Source organism: Labeo rohita, chromosome 10 (genome assembly GCF_022985175.1).
Source record: "Labeo rohita strain BAU-BD-2019 chromosome 10, IGBB_LRoh.1.0, whole genome shotgun sequence".
NCBI classification, from domain to species: domain Eukaryota; kingdom Metazoa; phylum Chordata; class Actinopteri; order Cypriniformes; family Cyprinidae; genus Labeo; species Labeo rohita.
Genome location: NC_066878.1, coordinates 6,171,805 through 6,191,422, shown reverse-complemented (window position 1 = coordinate 6,191,422; position 19,618 = coordinate 6,171,805). Strand labels below are relative to the sequence as shown.

The following is a 19,618-nucleotide window of genomic DNA, read 5'->3' as shown; positions in this document are numbered from 1 at the left end:
TTTTTTGCCCTTTGTATTTGAGAGGTCTTTGCTGATCTGTGGGCATTATTGCTCTTTGTTTTGGGGCTGCAGCTATAATGTGGGCAGCAGAAGAATGTATGTGTTCCCACTCATTTGCTATTCTTGTAGATAAATAGCAAGCTGGTGGCTGAATCAAATGTCACAGATGCCTGTAGACGCTCTAATGCAATTTTTCCCCCATTTTTTTATTATTTTATTTAATTTTATTTTATTTTTAAACATGCCTTTTAAATGTGTTTATTTTAATTTATTTTCTTTTATCTTATGCATATCTTTTATTTAATTTTATTTTTTTAAATGTATTATTTAATGCATATCTTGCATTTTATTGTATTTTATGCATACCTTAATTTTATTTAATGTATGTATATCTTTTATTTTTTTAATGTATATCTTTTATTTTATTTATTTTATGCATATCTTTTTATTTTATTTCATTTATATCTTTTATTTTATTTTATGCAGACCTTTAATTTTTTAATTTATTTTAGTTTTTATTTAATTTAATTTTATTCATATTCTTTATTATTTTATCAAATTTTATTTTATTCATATCTTTTATTTTATTTATATTTTTATTATAATTTTTCATGCATAATTTAATTTTTTTTTCTTTTATTTACTTTTTATTTCTTTTATTTTATTTTATCTTTTTTATTTTATTTTATACATGCCTTTAATTTATTTTATTTTATGAATACCTTTAATTTCTTTATTCATTTTATTTATTTTATTGAAGTTTTTTCATGCTTATTTTTATTTTATTATATTTTATGCATACCTTTATTGATTTTATTTAATTTAATTATTTTATGCATATCCTTTATTTTATTCATATTTTTTATTCTAATTTGTTTTATGCATACTTTTAATTTTGTATTTATTTTATTTTGTATTTATTTAATTTTATTTAATGCACATCATTTTATGTTATTATGCATATCTTTTTAATTGTATTGTATTTTATTTTATTTTATTATTTTATGCATATATTTTTTAGTTGTATTTTGTTTTAGTATTTGTTTTATTTTATGTTATGTTATGTTATTTTATTTTATTTCATTTCATTTTCTTTCATTTTATTTTATGCACATCTTTTATTGTATGTGGGGGGTTTGTGAGAGAGCTTTTGGGAATGGACTGCCTGTTGGGATTTCTAGATCAGACAGATCATTAACCCTGAACAGTCAGTGGTAAGCCTTGTGGCTTATCTTGCCATCTTCTTAATTCACACATTGAGTAATTAGTTTATTAGTCACACCTTAATCTAAGAAGCTTTAGATTCTCTCATCTTTGTCATTATGAGAAGCAACCATAGTAGCACACAGATAATCATTTTATATGCTGATGAGCTCTCTCTGATCATTTAGATCTTATTTTCCATTTATTTAAACTACATTGGCATTAACTGAATAGGAAAATATTTGCAAATACACATTTTCAGGACCATGTGCATTCATTTCTGGGTATCCTTTAAAATCTACTTCTGGATCCCTGTGGAATAAACCTAATATTAGGTTTAATATTAACTCTGGAAATGGAAGGAAATGTTGACCAAACACTCATAAACACTCAATAAAGGTCAAAGCCAATAGCCAAGACAAGTCAGAGCTTATTGTCGGTCCGCTGGTCAAACACGCAGTCTCGTGCAGTAACCCCAAATGAGAATTGCAAAAAGACTTGCTGTGTGGCAGCGTGAAGGGAAGACATGCTAAGGTGCAAACATGAGGCTTGTTCTGCTGCATTTCTGTGCCTTCAGAAGTGTGTACTACACAGGTCCACTCTCTTTTTAGCACTCATTCTTAACAGGAGGCATATAAATGCTTAGATGGTCCCGGTGGACTGCTGTGTCTGTCCATTTCTCGTGTTGAACTCATGGCTGCTCAAGGTCAGACAGTGCACTCAAGTGCAAATAACTTCTCTATGGAAGCCTTACACCAGACAGCCCTTGACAAAAATCACACTGAGATGCAACCAGCCAGCTTTCTGTCATCTGTTTTCCTGAGGAAAAGTGGATTTGTGGAGGATTTATTATTTTTACATTTTTATTATCTTTTTTTTTTTTTTTTTTTTTTCCTTTTCATATATATTTTTTTCTTATTTTATTTTGAATTGATGTTTTTATTATTATCTTTTGTTTGTTTTTTGTACTTTTTAGACTTAAATGCTGGGTTAAAGACAACCCAACTTGGGTAATTTGGCAATTGAAATTGGTTTTCCCATTGAATTGGACTACTTGTACACTGTTGGCGCAGGTAGTTTTTGATGTCTGTGGGTTGAAGTGACCCCAATGACGTCATATTTAGCCCCTGAAATGCGAATTTACCAGGGGAACCCAGACAAATAAAGTGTATTTTATCCCCCGGAATGTGCTTTTTAACGGGGGATGCCCCTCGAAACCCAATTGGACTAGTTTTGGGCTAGTTTTGGGTAGCAATTGGGCTTTTGTTTTGTTATGAAAACTTGGCAACCCTGCAACCCAGCGCTGGGTAAATACTATCATGACAATATTTTTCCTATTTAAAACTTGACTCTTCTGTAGTTAGATCGTGTACTAAGACTGACGGAAAATGAAAAGTTGTGATTTTCTAGGCTGATATGGCTAGGAACTATACTCTCATTCCGGCGTAATAATCAAGGAGCTTTGCTGCCATACTGTGGGTGCAGCAGGCGCAATGATGTTACGCAGCGCCTGAAAGCGACCAGCACTAAATTTGTGTAGATGCAGAGTTGCAGCCGGCAGAGTTGACGGTATGGTACGGCAGCAAAGTTCCTTGATTACGCCGAAATGAGAGTATAATTCCTAGCCATATCGACCTAGAAAATCGCAACTTTTCATTTTTCGTCCGTCTTTGTACACGTTGTAACTACAGAAGAGTCAAGTTTTAAATAGGAAAAATATTGAAACTATTTGGTCATTTTTGAGTTGGATTCAATGATCTATGCTAAGTTATGCTAAAAGTGCTACCGTCAGACCCGGAAATCGGCTGAATGGATTCAAAAACGGTAAAACTCAACTGTTTAACTCTAGGGGAGTTGGAAAATGAGTCTATTTTCAAAAAAAGTGGAGTGTTCCTTTAAGCATGGACAAAATACAAGTAAAATTTATTTGGGTGAATACAGCATAGTTTACAATGTTAATTACATTTAAACTTGTTTAACAAGCATTTTAAAAAAAATGTAACATTTAAAAGTAGAATTTTAATTTTAGTGTATTCAACGTTCTCTGTAATCGCCTTTTATCAAAATAGCACTAACTCTCATGCCGGTGTGTCGCCGAAATCTGAGCTGGTGAAGGGCTGGTGTTCGCCGGGTTAACTGCAAACTTCAGACCGCATCCTCGCGTTTCACTTGTAGCTGAAAGATGCCATGACTAATAAAACTGTCCGTAAACAAACAGTATGACATTAGAAAACATATTTTAAAATTAAACTTGGTACAATAATGAATAAAAATCCATTTATTTAATGCAATGCAAAAGGCGTTTCCATCCTGCGAAACACAACTGCTGCTGACGCAGCTGACAGGCATCTTCTCCCTATATTGCGTTGCATAAAATAATACAATTTACAGCACAGTAGAGACTTAAATGAAATAAAATGTATACAAACCTTTATTTTGCTGAAGAAGTGCAAATCGGCAGCGCTGAGAACCGCTCTCTCCTGTAGAGGACTCAAAAAGCCAATGCTCTGACTGACTGTAACTCAGCAGCTTGGTTGTTTTGTCAGAAACAGGCTCAACCCAGCAGTTGGGTAGAAAAAAATAACCCAGCGTTAAAAATGACCCAGCAACTTAGTTACAGAAAAACTAACCAGCACCTGGGTAAAAAATATATATATATATATTAAAAATAACCAAATAAAATGACCCAACGGGCTAAACCCAGCAATTGGGTTAAGAAATATCCCAGCATTTTTTAGAGTGTATTATTATTTTATATAAGTAGTATTTTATATAATCTATATAAAAATTATATATATGTTTGAGAGTCCTTGAAGTCAGTTATTTAAGAATCTGGATTTGTTACATCAGCACTGGGGAACACAGATTTCAGTCAATGTCAGGAATTATTTCGCAAAACACTTTGAAGTCAGGGCTGGATTTGGTTTTTGCTTTGAATTTGCTTTTATGAGATCAGCGCTGGCTGAGTGTCATATTCAAAACCTGCTGGGTAACTCCTGATGAGTAAAACCCCCCTGATTGAGAAGCATATTTATCTCAATAACACCTACCCTTGAGCCTATGTCCTGGATCAAATTTCTCTGGCAACACAAGTGAAAGGATTATGACACCGGTAACGTCCCTGTGTCATAATGCAATCACCTGAACCGGTATAAACATCACAAATATGAGCTTTAGATCAGCGGGCCTCTAATGAGATTTGTTACGCATTACGATTATCAAGCCCATAGCGGTGGTTAAGCTTTATCTGGGTCGTGGGTGTCTAGATCATAATTTACCCATGAGGAGCTCAATGGCACATATAACATTTAGAGTCGGACCACCCTGTCAGTGACATGAAATGAAGATGGCATCACTGCTGTTACTCCTCTATGGCATCAGAGGTGAATTAAAGCTTGCTTTTATGACATCAGATACATTAATGAGGCAAAAACTGATGTGAAATCTTCCTGCTTCTTCAGATTGAGTCACTTTTTTTCAGCAGTTGCTTTTCAAGAAATATTTCAGGTTTTTTTTTTTAATCAAATGCATGTAGAAAGCATAACTACTGACAGTAATTTTAATATACACTACCAGTCAAAAGTTTTTGAACAGTAAGAGTTTTAATGTTTTTCTGCTCACAAAGCCTGCATTTAATCCAAAATACAGCAAAATCAGTAATATTGTGAAACATTTTAACTATTTAAAATAACTGCTTTCTTTATGAATATATTTTAAAATGTAATTTATTCAAAGTGATCAAAGCTTCTTTTTTTTTGTAATCAAAAATTTTCAGCATCATTACTCCAGTCTTCTGTGTCGCATGATCATTCAGAAATCATACTAATATACTGATTTGCTGTTTAAGAAACATTTTTAAATTATTATTATTATCAGTACATTTTTCAGGGATGAATAGAAATATCCAAAGATCAGCATTTATCTGAAATAAAGAGCTTTTGTAACATTATACACTATACCATTCAAAAGTCAGTATAGTATGGGGGGGGGGCGGGTATTATAGAAATGAATAGAAATTAATACTTTTATTTAACAAGGATGCTTTAAATTGATCAAAAGTGATGGTAAATGTGTTCAAAATGTTACAAAAGATTTCTATTTCATGTAAATTTAAGTTATTTTATATAATAATTTCAGTTATTTTAGTTATTCTGAACTTTCTATTCATCACAGAAACCTGAAAAAAATCTACTCAGCTGTTTTCAACATAATAATAATAATAAATGTTTTTTGAGCAGCAAATCTGAATATTAGAATGCTTTCTGAAGGATCATGTGACTAGAGTAATGATGCTAAAAATTCAGCTTTGAAATCACAGGAATAAATTACGTTTTAAAATGTATTCAAATTGAAAACAGTTATTTTAAATAGTAAGAATATTTTAAAAAATTACTGTTTTTGCTGTACTTTGGATCAAATAAATGCAGGCTTGGTGGGCAGAAGAGAAATCTTTCTGTTCCAAAACTTTTGACTGGTAATGTATGTATTAGCTACATTTATGCTTTTAAACCATCCAGCTTGTTCATTTTATACTGTAAGTGTTTTTGCTGGTCCATGTAGACAATAAGTTGAAAATCTTTTTCCTTTTGATAAAGAACAACAGTAGTATCTGTTGTGATTGTTTTATTTTTTGCTGGGACTTATCTGTGGCTAAAATTGTTCCCTGCAGGATTTTTGTCAAGGGTGGTGACATTCTGTAAATTGGTATTTTTCCATAAACCGGTCGTCGCTGCTCTCAGGGACTGTGTTTTCATAACTCCTTGTTTTCAGATGAAATAGTTGTGCTCTAGTCTCATTGGCTGCTTTTCTCTATTCTCATTGGCTGTTTTTCTCTGTATTCAAGCAGCCACCAGCATTCACACTGGGAATATGCTGTTATATACACAGCTTGAGAGTTTGATCACAGGCGTGACCTCAACAGAAGGAAACGTGACCGGCCCCAGGATGTGAGTGCGTGCGCGTCTGTGTGCCACAGGATCCACATCCTCTCCACTTCTGTTTGTTTGTGTTGATCCTCAGGTTAATCAGAGCGCCTCAAAAGCAAAAATGCAAAAAGGAGATGATTAATTGCGGCCAAACTCAACATCTTTTGGCCTTACAGCTTCCCCTGTCATAAGCTTTACTCATCAGTTATGACCCTGTGTGTTTGTAAGACAGGTTTAACTATGGAATTGGAGTAGCAGATCAGGGCTGTGTGAATGTTTGTGACGGCATCGCTAAACTGAAGTGACACTGTGGGAACTTTAAGTCTTCTGAGAGTGTAATGTAATCCATCCCCTATGTTGTTTGGCCTTTCTGATGATGTTGCTAATTTTATTTCAAATAGTTTTGGCTCAAAACTGACATTTTCCACTACACAATACTATGTAATTTTAAAGTAGCACTGTTGCTGCTTTGTTTTTATGTTGTGGTGATAAAGGACAAAAAGGGCAGCATAAAGAAAGCTGTATGTTTTTCTTTCTGATGGTATTTGGGCCAACTGATTCTTTATTCAGCTCAACAAACATTTGTTTTATCGGTTCTCACGTCAAATTAAGATTAATGCCTCACTCAGCCTACCAGAGAAGCTTTATCTACTGCTATGGTCAAGCGTCTGACGGATATAAGAACCGCGTTGAAATGCAAGTCTTAATCGAAAAAGTCCATACTGCTCCTCAAACTCAGGCTGATAAACCGCATCCATCCTAGACTGAGCCGTATCTCTTTCTTGATACACTAGCTCTGTGGAGTGTAAAGATAAGGCTTTGGTCTCATTGATTTATCTGCACTGTTTCCATAAGATTTAGAGGGCCAGAGCTCTATGGTAATTACGTTGTCTTCATAGATGGGTAATTAGTTTTTGGACATTCATCCTCAGCATGTGGCTTAATTATGAAATGCATCATTTTTCTTCTTTTTACTTACGCAAGATGTACACAGTTTGGCGTGCTTTGCTTGTAGCTGTATTTGAGATGATGTTCAGATAGGAAATGCATCATGATTCACTTCATATAGATTCCCTTTGTTGTTATGTAACACTTTATCGTTATGGAAAATTATACAGCTGAAGTACATACACCTTGCAGAATTTTTTTTGTTTTTATTTTATTTTAGAAAAAGCCTTCAGAAAAATTCTTTAGGTCCCACAAATTCTTTGGTTTTTCAGCATTTTTGTGTATTTGAACTATTTTCAATGACTGTATGATTTTGAGATCCATCTTTTCACACTCAGAACAACTGAGGGACTCATATGCAACTATTACATAAGGTTCAAATGCTCACTGATGCTTCAGAAGGAAACACGATGCATTTAGAGCCGGGGGGGTGAAAACTTTTGGAATTTGACTTATTTTCACTTCTGGGAAACATGTAAGTATCTTCTGTAGCAACTGAAGTGCAGTACTAAATGAAAAGAAATATGATATTTAGGCAAAATAAGAAAAACGTACACATCTTCATTCTGTTCAAAAGTTTTCATCCTCCAGCAATTAATGCATCGTGTTTCCTTCTGAAGCTTCAGTAAGCGTTTGAACCTTCTGTAATAGTTGCAAATGAGTCCCTCAGTTGTCCTCAGTGTCAAAAGATGGATCTCAAAACCATACAGTCATTGTTGGAAAGAGTTTAAATACACAAAAATGTAGAAAAGCCAAAGAATTTGTGTGACCAAAAGGACTTTTTTTGACGAACAGTAAACAACTGTTCAGGACAAACAAGAGACTCATGAACAACTATAACTAAACCAAAAAAAAAAAAAACAGCTGTGGATCTTTCAGGTAACAACACAGTATTAAGAATCAAATGTATGAAAACTTTTGAACAGGGTCATTTTTATAAATTCAGCCATTATTTTCTCTTGTGGACTATATGTAAACATCTTTTATTTGAAATATCTTATTCACATCAGTACTAAATATTTACTTATTTTGGTAAATTAATTAACATTTCGCAGATTCTTACAGGTCTTCACTTATGCGATGCACTGTATAACATGGGCTTTTCATTTCACCTGTCAGTAATGATTTTGTGCACTTATGGCAGCAGTGGTGTAAGGTTTTATTAATACACCCATAACCTGAGATGATAGACAGTGTCTCTGAATCAGATTAAAGCCATGAGGTTTGTGTGTCACCAATGATCACATTTTGCATCTCCTGTAAAACACAGAGTAATCCCAGCACAATTCATCATGTTAATCCAGTGTCTCTTGGACAGATTGCATCACCTGCCACCTCTCAGTATTGTACAGATTCGACTCCCAGCTGTCAGTCACTGTGTTGAAGAGATCAGATCTGGGCCAGAGGAGCATTCTGAGCACAGCGATTGATGCAGGAGCAACAAAGGTTCATATTGAAGTTATTTCAGGATCTTAGATGGAGATGAAGGTGTGTGTGTGTGACCCTGCATCCTTTATGTGTTGTTGGAGTGTGTCCCAGTCTTTGTCTTATCTGGCCCAGCTCTCTTTCCTGTATTCCTGTTTTAACACAATGCACAGGAAACAGGAAAGAAGGAAACAGGAATGCACAGGACTTACTCTCTTCACTTCCAGCATTGCCCTTATATGTCAGCCTCGTCAGCCCAGTGTTTCTCACCCAAAATGCAACATTCATAATTTAAAGAACAAGTGTAACTGGTTGCAGATCAGCATATGTGTGTTTTTTTTTTTTTTTTGTGATTTCAGTGAAAATGTACAGGTCACATTTTACCCTTTTAAAAAACAAAAACAATAATCATAATATAGTAATATAACCTTTTTGAAGACCAATTTAGAAAGTTTTTTTTAATATAATATAAACAATACAATATAAATACAAATATAATAATATAAATACAGATACAAATAACAACAATGCAATAAAATACAATATAAATGTGACCTGTAAAATTACTAAAATAAGACAAAGACATGTTTCTTTTGGTTTTCTCCCCGCCTCATTTCTCAGCTACTCTGACTTTGTCTTAATATTGAGTCTTTCTATAGTCTCCACCAGTCCATTTTTCACCGTCCATGATTCAGATTTTTCTCTGCACCCTCATTACTGTTTCAATTAACCTTGAGCTGCTCTAAAGTCGATTGCAGAGACTTTTATCATTCCTTTTCATCATCACATCCACCCTCACGACCCTCTCTTATGCCACAGATATTGTGGATAACACGCAATCTTACTTCTGCAATTAAACTAATGACTTACAAATATTTCTCAAATGAACCAAACAGAGTCACAGTTTGATAGAACTGACGCTCTCTATCCGCTCTCAAGCATTGTCTGTAATTACCGAGAGATAATAGAGAGGAAAAGAGGAGATTGGAAAGAGAAATGGCAGTAGAGAGAGAGAGAGAGAGAGAGAGAGAAGTTGAAATGAGACAAGGGAATAAGAGTTTTCTTGTCAGATAAGGAGTTTTTTAGAAGAGGTGACAGAGGTCAACCTTGACTGTTGTTTCTATACATGACTCAAAGACAAATGAGGATGTTTGAGCTTCTAGAAAAATAAGTATTTTAAAAAAACTACACATTTACTAGACATAAGTTTTACTGTATGCTTTACTCAGCATATCAAAATTTTGTCCCTCAGGTAGTAATTTTCCATGAAGACACAAATAAGATCCTCCCTACAGTATCCAGTGTGTTCATTACGAAACCACTTCATAAAGGTTTTATCAGTGACATGAAGAAAACCATCACTCAATCTCTCAGATCTGCAGTGTGCTTGTGTACGTCTCCACCCCGGCCATCAGTTCTCGGGTTGGTCTGATTAAGGCTTTATAGTCGAGATTAGATTTGTCATTTTCAGTCAGCTCATTTTGTATCATTTTGGGTGTTAACTCATCTTTAAAAAGACCTTCGTTCAAAGATCTGACGGAAGACCCAAGGCTGGAATGCTTTAACGGTAACTTTGCAGTGTAGATAGACTTTAGACAGGAAGTTCTAGCCTCCGCCCAGTGCTCGGCTTCCATACCAACTGTCAGATGCATCAAATGCCTTTCCCGAACTCTTTATCAGAGCCTACTGCCAACCTCCAAAAAATAAATAGTACGCTTCCTGCAATTAAAAGCATCAACATCTCTATCTCAGTCTTGCACATAAGCATATGCATGGGAGCAGTGTTGGGGGTAACGCATTACAAATAACTTGAGTTATTTATACGTAATCAGATTAATTTTTGCAAGTAACTAGTAATGTAACGCATTGATTTTTTTAAATTTACAGTAAAATATCTGAGTTACTTTTTCAAGTAAGTAACACCAGTGACTTTTTTCCCCCATTTATCAACTGACAGGTCTCCTGTCCTCATGTTGAGAGAAATCGGGAGTAAGATGTTACTGAAGTTCTGAAGTAACACATTGCATTCCATAAAAAGTAACTAAGTAATGTAAATAGTTACTTTTTTAAGGAGTAACGCAATATTGTAATGCATTACTTTAAGAGTAACTTTCCTCAACACTGCATGTGAGAAAGATCACATTGTGCTCAATCTGCCATGTTCATGTCTCCCTGAATCAACAGTGCCTTGCGAAAGTATTCACACCCCTTCATTTTTTTTTTAACATTGTATGTTGCAGCATTACGTTAAACTGCTTTAAATTACTTTTTTTCCCACACCAGTGTACACTTCATACACGTTGACAAAGCATAAACAGATCTGTGGCAATTTATTTAAAAATTAAACTCTGCAATAAGTACATTGCATAAGTATTCATACCCATAACATAGTAGGTATGATATGACAATGCACATCTGCATTTGGCAATTATCTGCCAATCTTCACCTCACCTCTTCACCTCTCAAGATCTGTCAGCTTGGATGGGGGCTGGCAGACATTTTCAGGTTTCTCCAGAAATATTTAAGGCGGTTTGGTCTTGTCACCCATAATGGAAAGTCAGTCAGGATTCGTTCTTACATTTTGTTTCTCACTGAATCTTTCAAGATAGGAACAAAAGCATTTATTACGACAGGAAAATCGGGTCATTTTTGATTTTGCATTCACTTGTAGGTTAATATCTGAGACTATGAAGGACATTAAACCCATTGTTTTGCTTAATCTATGCACAGCATAATTACAAAGAGGCTTGATTTATGTTAGCGCAGCACTTTAGAATAATGGGGTTATTCTGGCAATTAGATGGTTTTCAGCAAAATGTTCCACATAGAAATTTCAGGCTCAGCTGATGTTAAATGAGCACGGTGCATAAAAATATTAATTAATAACCTAGCATTTGCATATCACAGATAAATTGCATGGATGTCTTTTTGCGAGTATGTAGTCTGTTTTGCTTATGAAAAATGCCAGACAGGTTAATATTTATATAACAGCACTGTACTTTGTGCATCTTTGCTCTGTGGTTGATGTCTAGTTACTGCTATGATTTATTTTGTTATTAATTTACCTTGTAAAATAATTTACCTTGTCTGTTTGCGTGTGTACCTGGTATTCCTGACATTATGAGGACTGAACGTCCCCAACAAGTATAGTAATACTGGTAAATTTTGACCTTGTGGGAACAATTTTTAGTCCCCATGAGAAAAACAGCTAATAAATCATATAGGAAGTGTTTTGAAAATCAAAAATAGCAAGATTTTTATGTGGGGTAGGTTTAGGAGGATAGAAAATATGTCCTGTTCCAATTTTTAGTGGATATTACTGGTGTCCATGACTTACTGGATGACTTTTTGGTTAATGACAGCTCATTACATCTCCAGCATGTGTGGCTCTAACTGATGATCTTTCCATCTCTTTTCTGACTTTATGCCACTCTGTAGCATATATTATTCAGTTCAGACCTGTGGGAATGATGTGATGTGATTTATATCACTTACTGCTTCTTCTTACTGCTTCTTCTTCTCATTAGTCTTACAGAGAATAAAATCCTGTATTCATTTAACTCCCACATGAGCTTTCTCGTTCTACATGTTCTTCTCATTCTCCGTACCTGTCTGCAGAGCTTTCCTTCAAACTTTCTGGGGTTCACAAGTGAACAAACAAAAGCACATTTGCATCAGCGAAAACATTTGTGCGCACAAATGTGCGATTTGGAGGACTATAATGCCAGAAATCATTTGTAGGCTCATTAGGCTGATGGGATTGGGACAGTACGGGAATGTCTTGTCATTAGGAGCTAAATCAGAAGATGCTCTGATGCTCGAAGAGTCAGGAAATGGGCTCTTCGCTTTTGTCCCTCTGTCATTCTCACATTCTCATCATCAAACATTTCCCAGAGGAATCATTTATAATCGTTAAATGACTATAAACAACTACCAGTGGACATTCACTTGAATTGGCGCTCGCTAAACTCCACATCCACAGCACTGATGCTTTCCTCCTGTGGCACGTAAAATGCTTCATGTTTGTTTGAGGTCGCTCTTCCAAGATGTGAGTTTAATAGGAGATTTTAAACACTGCTAAGATCCTTATGTGGATCTTAGAGACTGTGTTCACAAGAGAGAAAAACACTCCCAAAAGTGCTCTGATTAATGAGAGAGGCTGATGCTAACACAGGTTCCCTACTGAGCATCAGCTACTAGTTTAATCTCTTATTGAGGCTTTAGTAGAGCGATCTAGAGATGAAAAGAAGACTTGGGAATGCTGGGTAATACACCTAATGATTTAGAAGCTCTGCTTTGGTAGATGCAGATAAACTGTGACTGTAGATGCACTGAAAATGTAGATTGACTGCAGGAGTCATTAAATATCAAGTCCTGGATGAAGGATTTTCAGTAGTAAGGTGCACAAAAAACATATTATTTTGGTGTTCCTTTATGTTCTTATTTATAAAAGCGGAGTTTATTGTATAGCATTTGCTGCCCTCTACTGGAACATAGGGAGTCACACAGTTTAAGGTCAAACTCTTGTCCTAAAAGTTCATGGAAAATAATATTTTTTTCCCTCTCTGTCTTTAAGCATTACTTCTAAGCTGCTTAGGGCTTAACATGCTTTGTATGGTACCCTAGTATGAAGATTATGCAAAATGTTCTAGAAGTTGGTGTTGCTGTGAATGAACATTGTAAATTATAGTTTTAAAGTGCTTGTGTTCTTGCTAGAAATCTGGTAATTAAATATTTTATTTACAAATCAAGTTTATAGGATATACTAGAATAAACTGTAATTGACTGAATTGAATGCAAGTTTGAAAGACATGAATACTCATCAGGAATATTTAATATTTGCTACTTTGGGGTCACTATTTTTATTTTATTTTATTTTATTTTATTTTAAGAAATTAATATTTTTATTTAGCAAGGCCTTTAGTTTTCAGCAAGAAGTAATAATAATTATCATAAATTTACATTTAGTTATTTAGCAGATGCTTTTATCCAAAGCGACTTACAAATGAGGACAATGGAAGCAATCAAAGTCAACAAAAGAGCAATAATATGCAAGTGCTATGACAAATCTTTGATAGCTTAACGCATTACATGTAGAAAGTTTTTTTTTTTTTTTTTTTTTTTTTTTGTTAATTATATAATAAATTAAAAAGAAATCAAGTAGATAGATTTTTTTTAAGGAAAACAAGCAGTTAGAAAACAAATCCTCAGTATATACAGTTGAGGTCAAAAGTTTGCATCCCTCTTTCAGAATCATTAAAAATGTTGATTATTTTACCAAAATAAGAGGAATCATACATGTATTTCACATAAAGGGTGTTTACATATAGTCCACAAAATAAAATAATAGTTACATTTATAAAAATGACCCAGTTCAGAAGTTTACATCCCCTTGATTCTTAATACTGTCCTGTTACCTGAATGATCCACAGCTGTTTTGTTTTTTTTGTTTGTTTAGTGATAGGTTGTTTACAAGTCCCTTGTTTGTCCTGAACAGTTAAACTGCCTCCTGTTCTTCAGAAAAATTCTTCAATTCTTTGGTTTTCCAGCATTTTTGTGTATTTGAACCCTTTCCAACAATGACTGTATGACTTTGAGATCCATCTTTTCACACTGAGGACAACTGAGGGACTCATAAGCAACTATTACTGAAGGTTCAAACACTCACTGATGCTCCAGAAGAAAGAACGATGCATTAAGAACCAGGGGTTGAAAACTTTTGGAATTTTAAGATCAGGGTAAATTTAACTTATTTTGTCTTCTGGGATACATTAAACTATCTTCGGTAGCCTCTGAAGGGCTGTACTAAATGAAAAAAAATATGATATTTAGACAAAATAAGAAAAATGTACACACCTCCATTCTGTTCAAAAGTTTTCACCCCCTGCAAGAGTCAATGGAAGCACTTTGACTATCATTGCTAGTTTAGTAGTAATCAGGTTAAAGACCAGCCCACAAACATAAAGCAGAAGAAAATGTCTGAAAGATGAGCACAAACAGGATTCTAGCTGAGGATTAGTGGGCTTACACTTAAGGGAGGGGAATCTGACATACGCGTGGCATTGAGGCTCATTGCAGCGGGCCTGTGAGTGTCCCTCTCTCTCCCGCGTACCGTCTGCTAAGCCTAAAACAAGATGCTCGGCAGTTGCGTCACCCAGTTTTTCCTCCCTGCGGACTTTCATCTGAAATCATAAGTGACAAGACGATTTTAGAAGCAGATTCTCTCTTATGAGTCTCTGTGTGGAGCGTATTTGTTTCTCCGGGAGCCGAGCCGAAGCATCCAGGCCAAGCTGGCGGATCAAACGGACAACGAGGACAGCTGGATTCAGCTTGTTTACCTCCACTTGGGGGAGTGTATGTCACTCCTGAATGTTGAGGAGCATTTATTGAGGTTTTAAATGAGTGCATCTGGACTCAGCTGGGTTGAATTGTAATAATTTAATTTTTGCTTTCTCTTTTTGTTTCCAGGTGACCTGGCCCAACTTCAGCTGCCTCAGAAAAATGTAGAAGTTATCCAAGGGAAGATGGTAGTGCTGCAGGCATCTTACAAAGGCTCGCAGATTGAGAAAAATACAGTCGTCTGGAACTACATGTCTGACAACCCAGAAATGGTGACTTTTTTCTTATATGTTGTTTTTCTTTGTTTGTGTTGACAGAGACTGCAGTGTCCTGCAGTGTGGCATTCTATACTTGATCTACAAAATAATTTCACACATAATAATTATGTGATTTGATTAATTTTATCAACTTATAGCATTTTATTTTAGTTTAATTAATTTGGAGACAGCTCTGAATATTTATACTTAATACAAATTTATTTGGGACAGTGTAGAAATACTTACACTACCAGTCAAAAATATTTGAACAGTAAGATTTTTAATGTTTTTTTTTTCACCAAGCCTGCATATATTTGATCCAAAGCAGAAATATTATGAAACTTCGTTCTATTTAAATATATTTTAAAATGTAATTTATTCCTGTGATCAAAGCTACATTTATCTGAAATAAAGACTATGTACTATACTATTCAAAAGGAAGAAATTATAAAAATTAATACTTTTATTTCAATTTCAGATAAATGCTTTTATTCTGAACTTTCTGTTTATCAAAGAAACCTGAAAAAATTCTACTCGGCTGTTTTCAGCATAATAATAATAGTAAATGTTTTTTTAAACAGCAAATCTGAATATTAGAATGATTTCTGAAGGATCATGTGACTAATGTTAAAAATGTAGCTTTGAAATCACAGGAATAAATTACATTTTAAAATATATTAAAGTAGAAAACTGTTATTTTAAATAGTAAAAATATATAAAACATTTACTGTTTTGCTATACTTTGGAACAAATAAATAGAGGCTTGGTGAGCAGAAGAGACTTCTTTAAAAACATTACAAATCTTACTGTTCAAAAACTTTTGACTGGTAGTGTAACCACAATTTTGTTATTTGTCAGAAAGCATAACTAGTCAGCTACTTTGACTGGTAAAATAAGGTGAAACTAAGAAATAATCAATAATATGTGCATATATTGGCTGTTCTCCATTTCTGATTTCATAGTTTTATAAGAATCATTATAATGATTTATAATGATAGATTTTTTTCATGGTAGTTCGGAATGTAACATGACATGCAGCTAATGTAATACAGTATAATGGTCACTCTCTGTCCCTGATCACTCAAGCTCTTGAGGTCTAGAGGTCAAGAGTGCATACAGACAAAATCCCGCTCCTCATTATCACACACTAAAATACTCATGTGAACACGTTTCCAGTGCAGTATGGCGAAGGGATTCAGCATAGATTTATAATGAAATCTGATAATGTTATGTCAGCCCAAATTAGATTTTGAAATGGTGTGGTATTATGGGTGGGATTGCACTCATTTGTTAGTTTTTGTGCAGATGCCAGAAAATGTAGCACCATCTGTGCATGTTATGATTTGGATTATGAATGGCAGAGACTTTGAAATGTTGGACTGATTATAAAAAATGTGTCTTAAAAATGTTGTTATTGTTTAAATTCAGTGCTCATACGCTCATATCCAAATTTTTGCATCACAGAATCATGTGAATCGTCAGAGCAGACTATATATCTATATTGCTTGCAAGCTCAGACCATCTTACCTTAAGAGCCAGTATAATACTGTGATTGAAATGTCCACTCCTGGCAGCAGTTGTTTTTCATTTTGCATTACACAGCATCTCATTACTCTGTAAGAAACCGTATTATCTGCAGATTTTTAAATCCTCTATCCTGCATTTTCTTCAGTTGGGATTAAATCTGCACACTGAAGGATCAGTTGATATGAATCCTTTAGACCTGTCCACTGAGAAATTCTGTCCCTACTTTTGACAGATTGATGATCTTATGTTATTCAGTGTTTTTTAATACAGTGGTTTTGAAATGTGCAGCCTTTTGACTAAGCAGTTTTTGTCTTGTTTTTGCAATACTTAGTATTAGAAATGTACGTTTTTTTTAAAGATGTTTATATTTGTGTTGTGTGTGTGTGTGTGTGTGTGTGTATATATATATATATATATATATATATATATATATATATATATATATATATATATATATATATATATATATATACATACATCCATCCATATTATTCTTTCTTTTATGCCAAAAATCATTAGGATATTAATTAAAGATCATGTTCCATTAAGATATTTTGTACATTTCCTACCGTAAAAATAGCAAAACTTAATTTTTGATTAGTAATATGCACTGCTAACAACTTCATTTAGACAACTTTAAAGACGATTTTCTTAATATTTACTTTTTTTTTTTTTTATTTTGCACGCTGAGATTCCAGATTCAAATAGTTTAATCTTGGTCAAATATTGTCCCTAACATCCTAACAAACCATACACATCAGCATTCGGATGATGTATGAATCTCAATTTAAAAAAACTGACCCTTATGACTGGTTTTGTGGTCCATATATATATATATATATATATATATATATATATATAATATGTATACATATAATATGTTTGTAAAAACATATTAATACCCACCCTCTTCTTTGTCTTTCTTTAGGTCATCTCATACGTCGGTGGAATATTAAGCCAAAGCACTTCCCAGTTTGCAGGTCGGGTCGATTTTATGCATAAGATGCCCAACACCAACCTGTCTCTGTACATTAACAACACCAAAGCATCAGACTCAGGGAAGTACATGTGCCAGGTCGTCATCCCGGGCGCCCAAGGACTCACCGGAGAGCTCACCCTTAATGTTAAAGGTGTGTACTTACCGTACTTACTATGTCATAAAACACACATGCCTGTGTACTTGTCAGATGCTTGTTCTGTGTTACAGGCCATTTATTTAGAATTCAGGGTTTTCCAGAACGACTCTTTGAATGCAGATTTAACATCGCGTGACCCATCCTGTCTCTCTTTCAGTCCCTCCCTCAGTGCCAGTTTGTCAAGTTAAAGGAAGGCCTGTTCTTAAAGGGAACATCACTCTGGCTTGTAACTCTAATGATGGTAAACCGGCACCAGAATACAAGTGGACAAAGACTAGCCCCACCTCAGAGGTCTTCTTCCCTCCCGCACAAAGTGAGTCTATCCGTGTGTCCAAGTAAACACAAGAATGTGTTTAAATAATGAATTCATTCTCCTGTCTATTAACATGTTGTGTCTCATTAGCATTAAAGGGATAGTTCACCAAAAATGAAAATTTTGTTATGAATTACTCATCCTCGTGTTGTTCTAGACCTGTAAGACCTTTGTTCATTTTCGAAAGACAAATTAATATATTTTTGAAGAAACCCGAGAGCTTTCTACTACCACATATAAGGCCCAGAAAGTCAGTAAGAACATAGACAAAATAGTTTAATTGACAGCAGTGGTTGACTTTAATTCTATGAAGACGTGGTACTCTTTGTTTTCTTTGCGCACAAAAATGTCATAAAATTATGAGTTCATAAAATTAAAAGTTCATAAAAGTAAGTTTGAACCACTGATGTCACATGGACTATTTTAACAATGTCCTTTCTACCTTACTCTATGCAGGGTTAGAAAGCTCTCGGATTTCCTAAAAAAAATCTTCATTTGTGTTTTGAAGATAAACAAAGGTGTGTGGTTTTTTTTTAGGCAAAATCTGTTATATTGAAGAAGGTAAATCAAATATGTTTTAAACATCACAAGGGTGAGTAAATCATTTCAGCGTTTTCATTTTTGGCTGAACTAATCCTTTAAGTATGACGAGGGAAGCGTTTGGACTGAGATTAAACCTTAAAACCATATATTTGTTGACCTTTGTTATGTAATTCTTGAGTCACTGGAATCAAATCCCTGGATATATTGGATAAATGCTGGTATTCAGCTAGCAATATTTGATCAGTTACTGTGACACTCTGTGATCTCTGTTTCAAATATTTGAATGTTTCTAATCTCTGGCTGATTTATTTTTATAAACATGCAATTCTAACTTTACCCTCACACTGTTATTGTTGTAGATGTAACAGCAGGAACTTTAAAACTGAACAATCTGAGCGGTAATATGTCAGGGAAATACATGTGCACTGCATCCAACACTGCAGGAGAGGAGACGTGCTACATCAACCTGGAAGTCATCACATGTACGTACTGTTGTTTGCTCATTAGATACACAAGCGTTCAAAAGTAGTAAGAAAAAATACTTTTATTAAGCAGGGATGCATTAAATTGATTAAAAGTGACAATAAAGACATTTACACTATCAGTCAAAAGTTTTTGAACTGTAAGATTTTAAAGAAGTCTCTTCTGCTCAACAAGCCTGCATTTATTTGATATAAAGAACAGCAAAAACAGTGAAATTTTAAAATATTTTTACTATTTAAAATAACTGTTTTCTATTTGAATATATTTTAAAATGTTGTTTATTCCTGTGATTTCAAAGTTGAATTTTTAGCGTCATTACTCCAGTCACACAAACCTTTAGATGTCATTTTAATATTCTGATTTGCTGTTCAAAAAACATTATTATTATGTTGAAAATAGCTGAGTAGAATTTAGAATAAGGTTTCTCTGATGAATAAAAGTTCAGAAGAACAGCATTTATCTAAAATGCAAATCTTTTGTAACATTTTAAATGTCTTTATAATCACTTAAATAAAATAA

General features: G+C 34.2%; 1 protein-coding gene across 1 annotated transcript in view; it reads left to right on the top strand.

Annotated features, from left to right (window-relative positions):
- Window positions 1–19,618, top strand: part of esama (endothelial cell adhesion molecule a) — a 42,313-nt gene that overhangs the window by 20,226 nt on the left and 2,469 nt on the right. Inside the window, exons 2-5 of the mRNA XM_051121496.1 lie at window positions 14,970–15,112; window positions 17,553–17,754; window positions 17,918–18,073; window positions 18,976–19,098. Coding sequence (XP_050977453.1) covers window positions 14,970–15,112; window positions 17,553–17,754; window positions 17,918–18,073; window positions 18,976–19,098 — 624 coding nt within the window. The remainder of the gene's footprint in view (window positions 1–14,969; window positions 15,113–17,552; window positions 17,755–17,917; window positions 18,074–18,975; window positions 19,099–19,618) is intronic.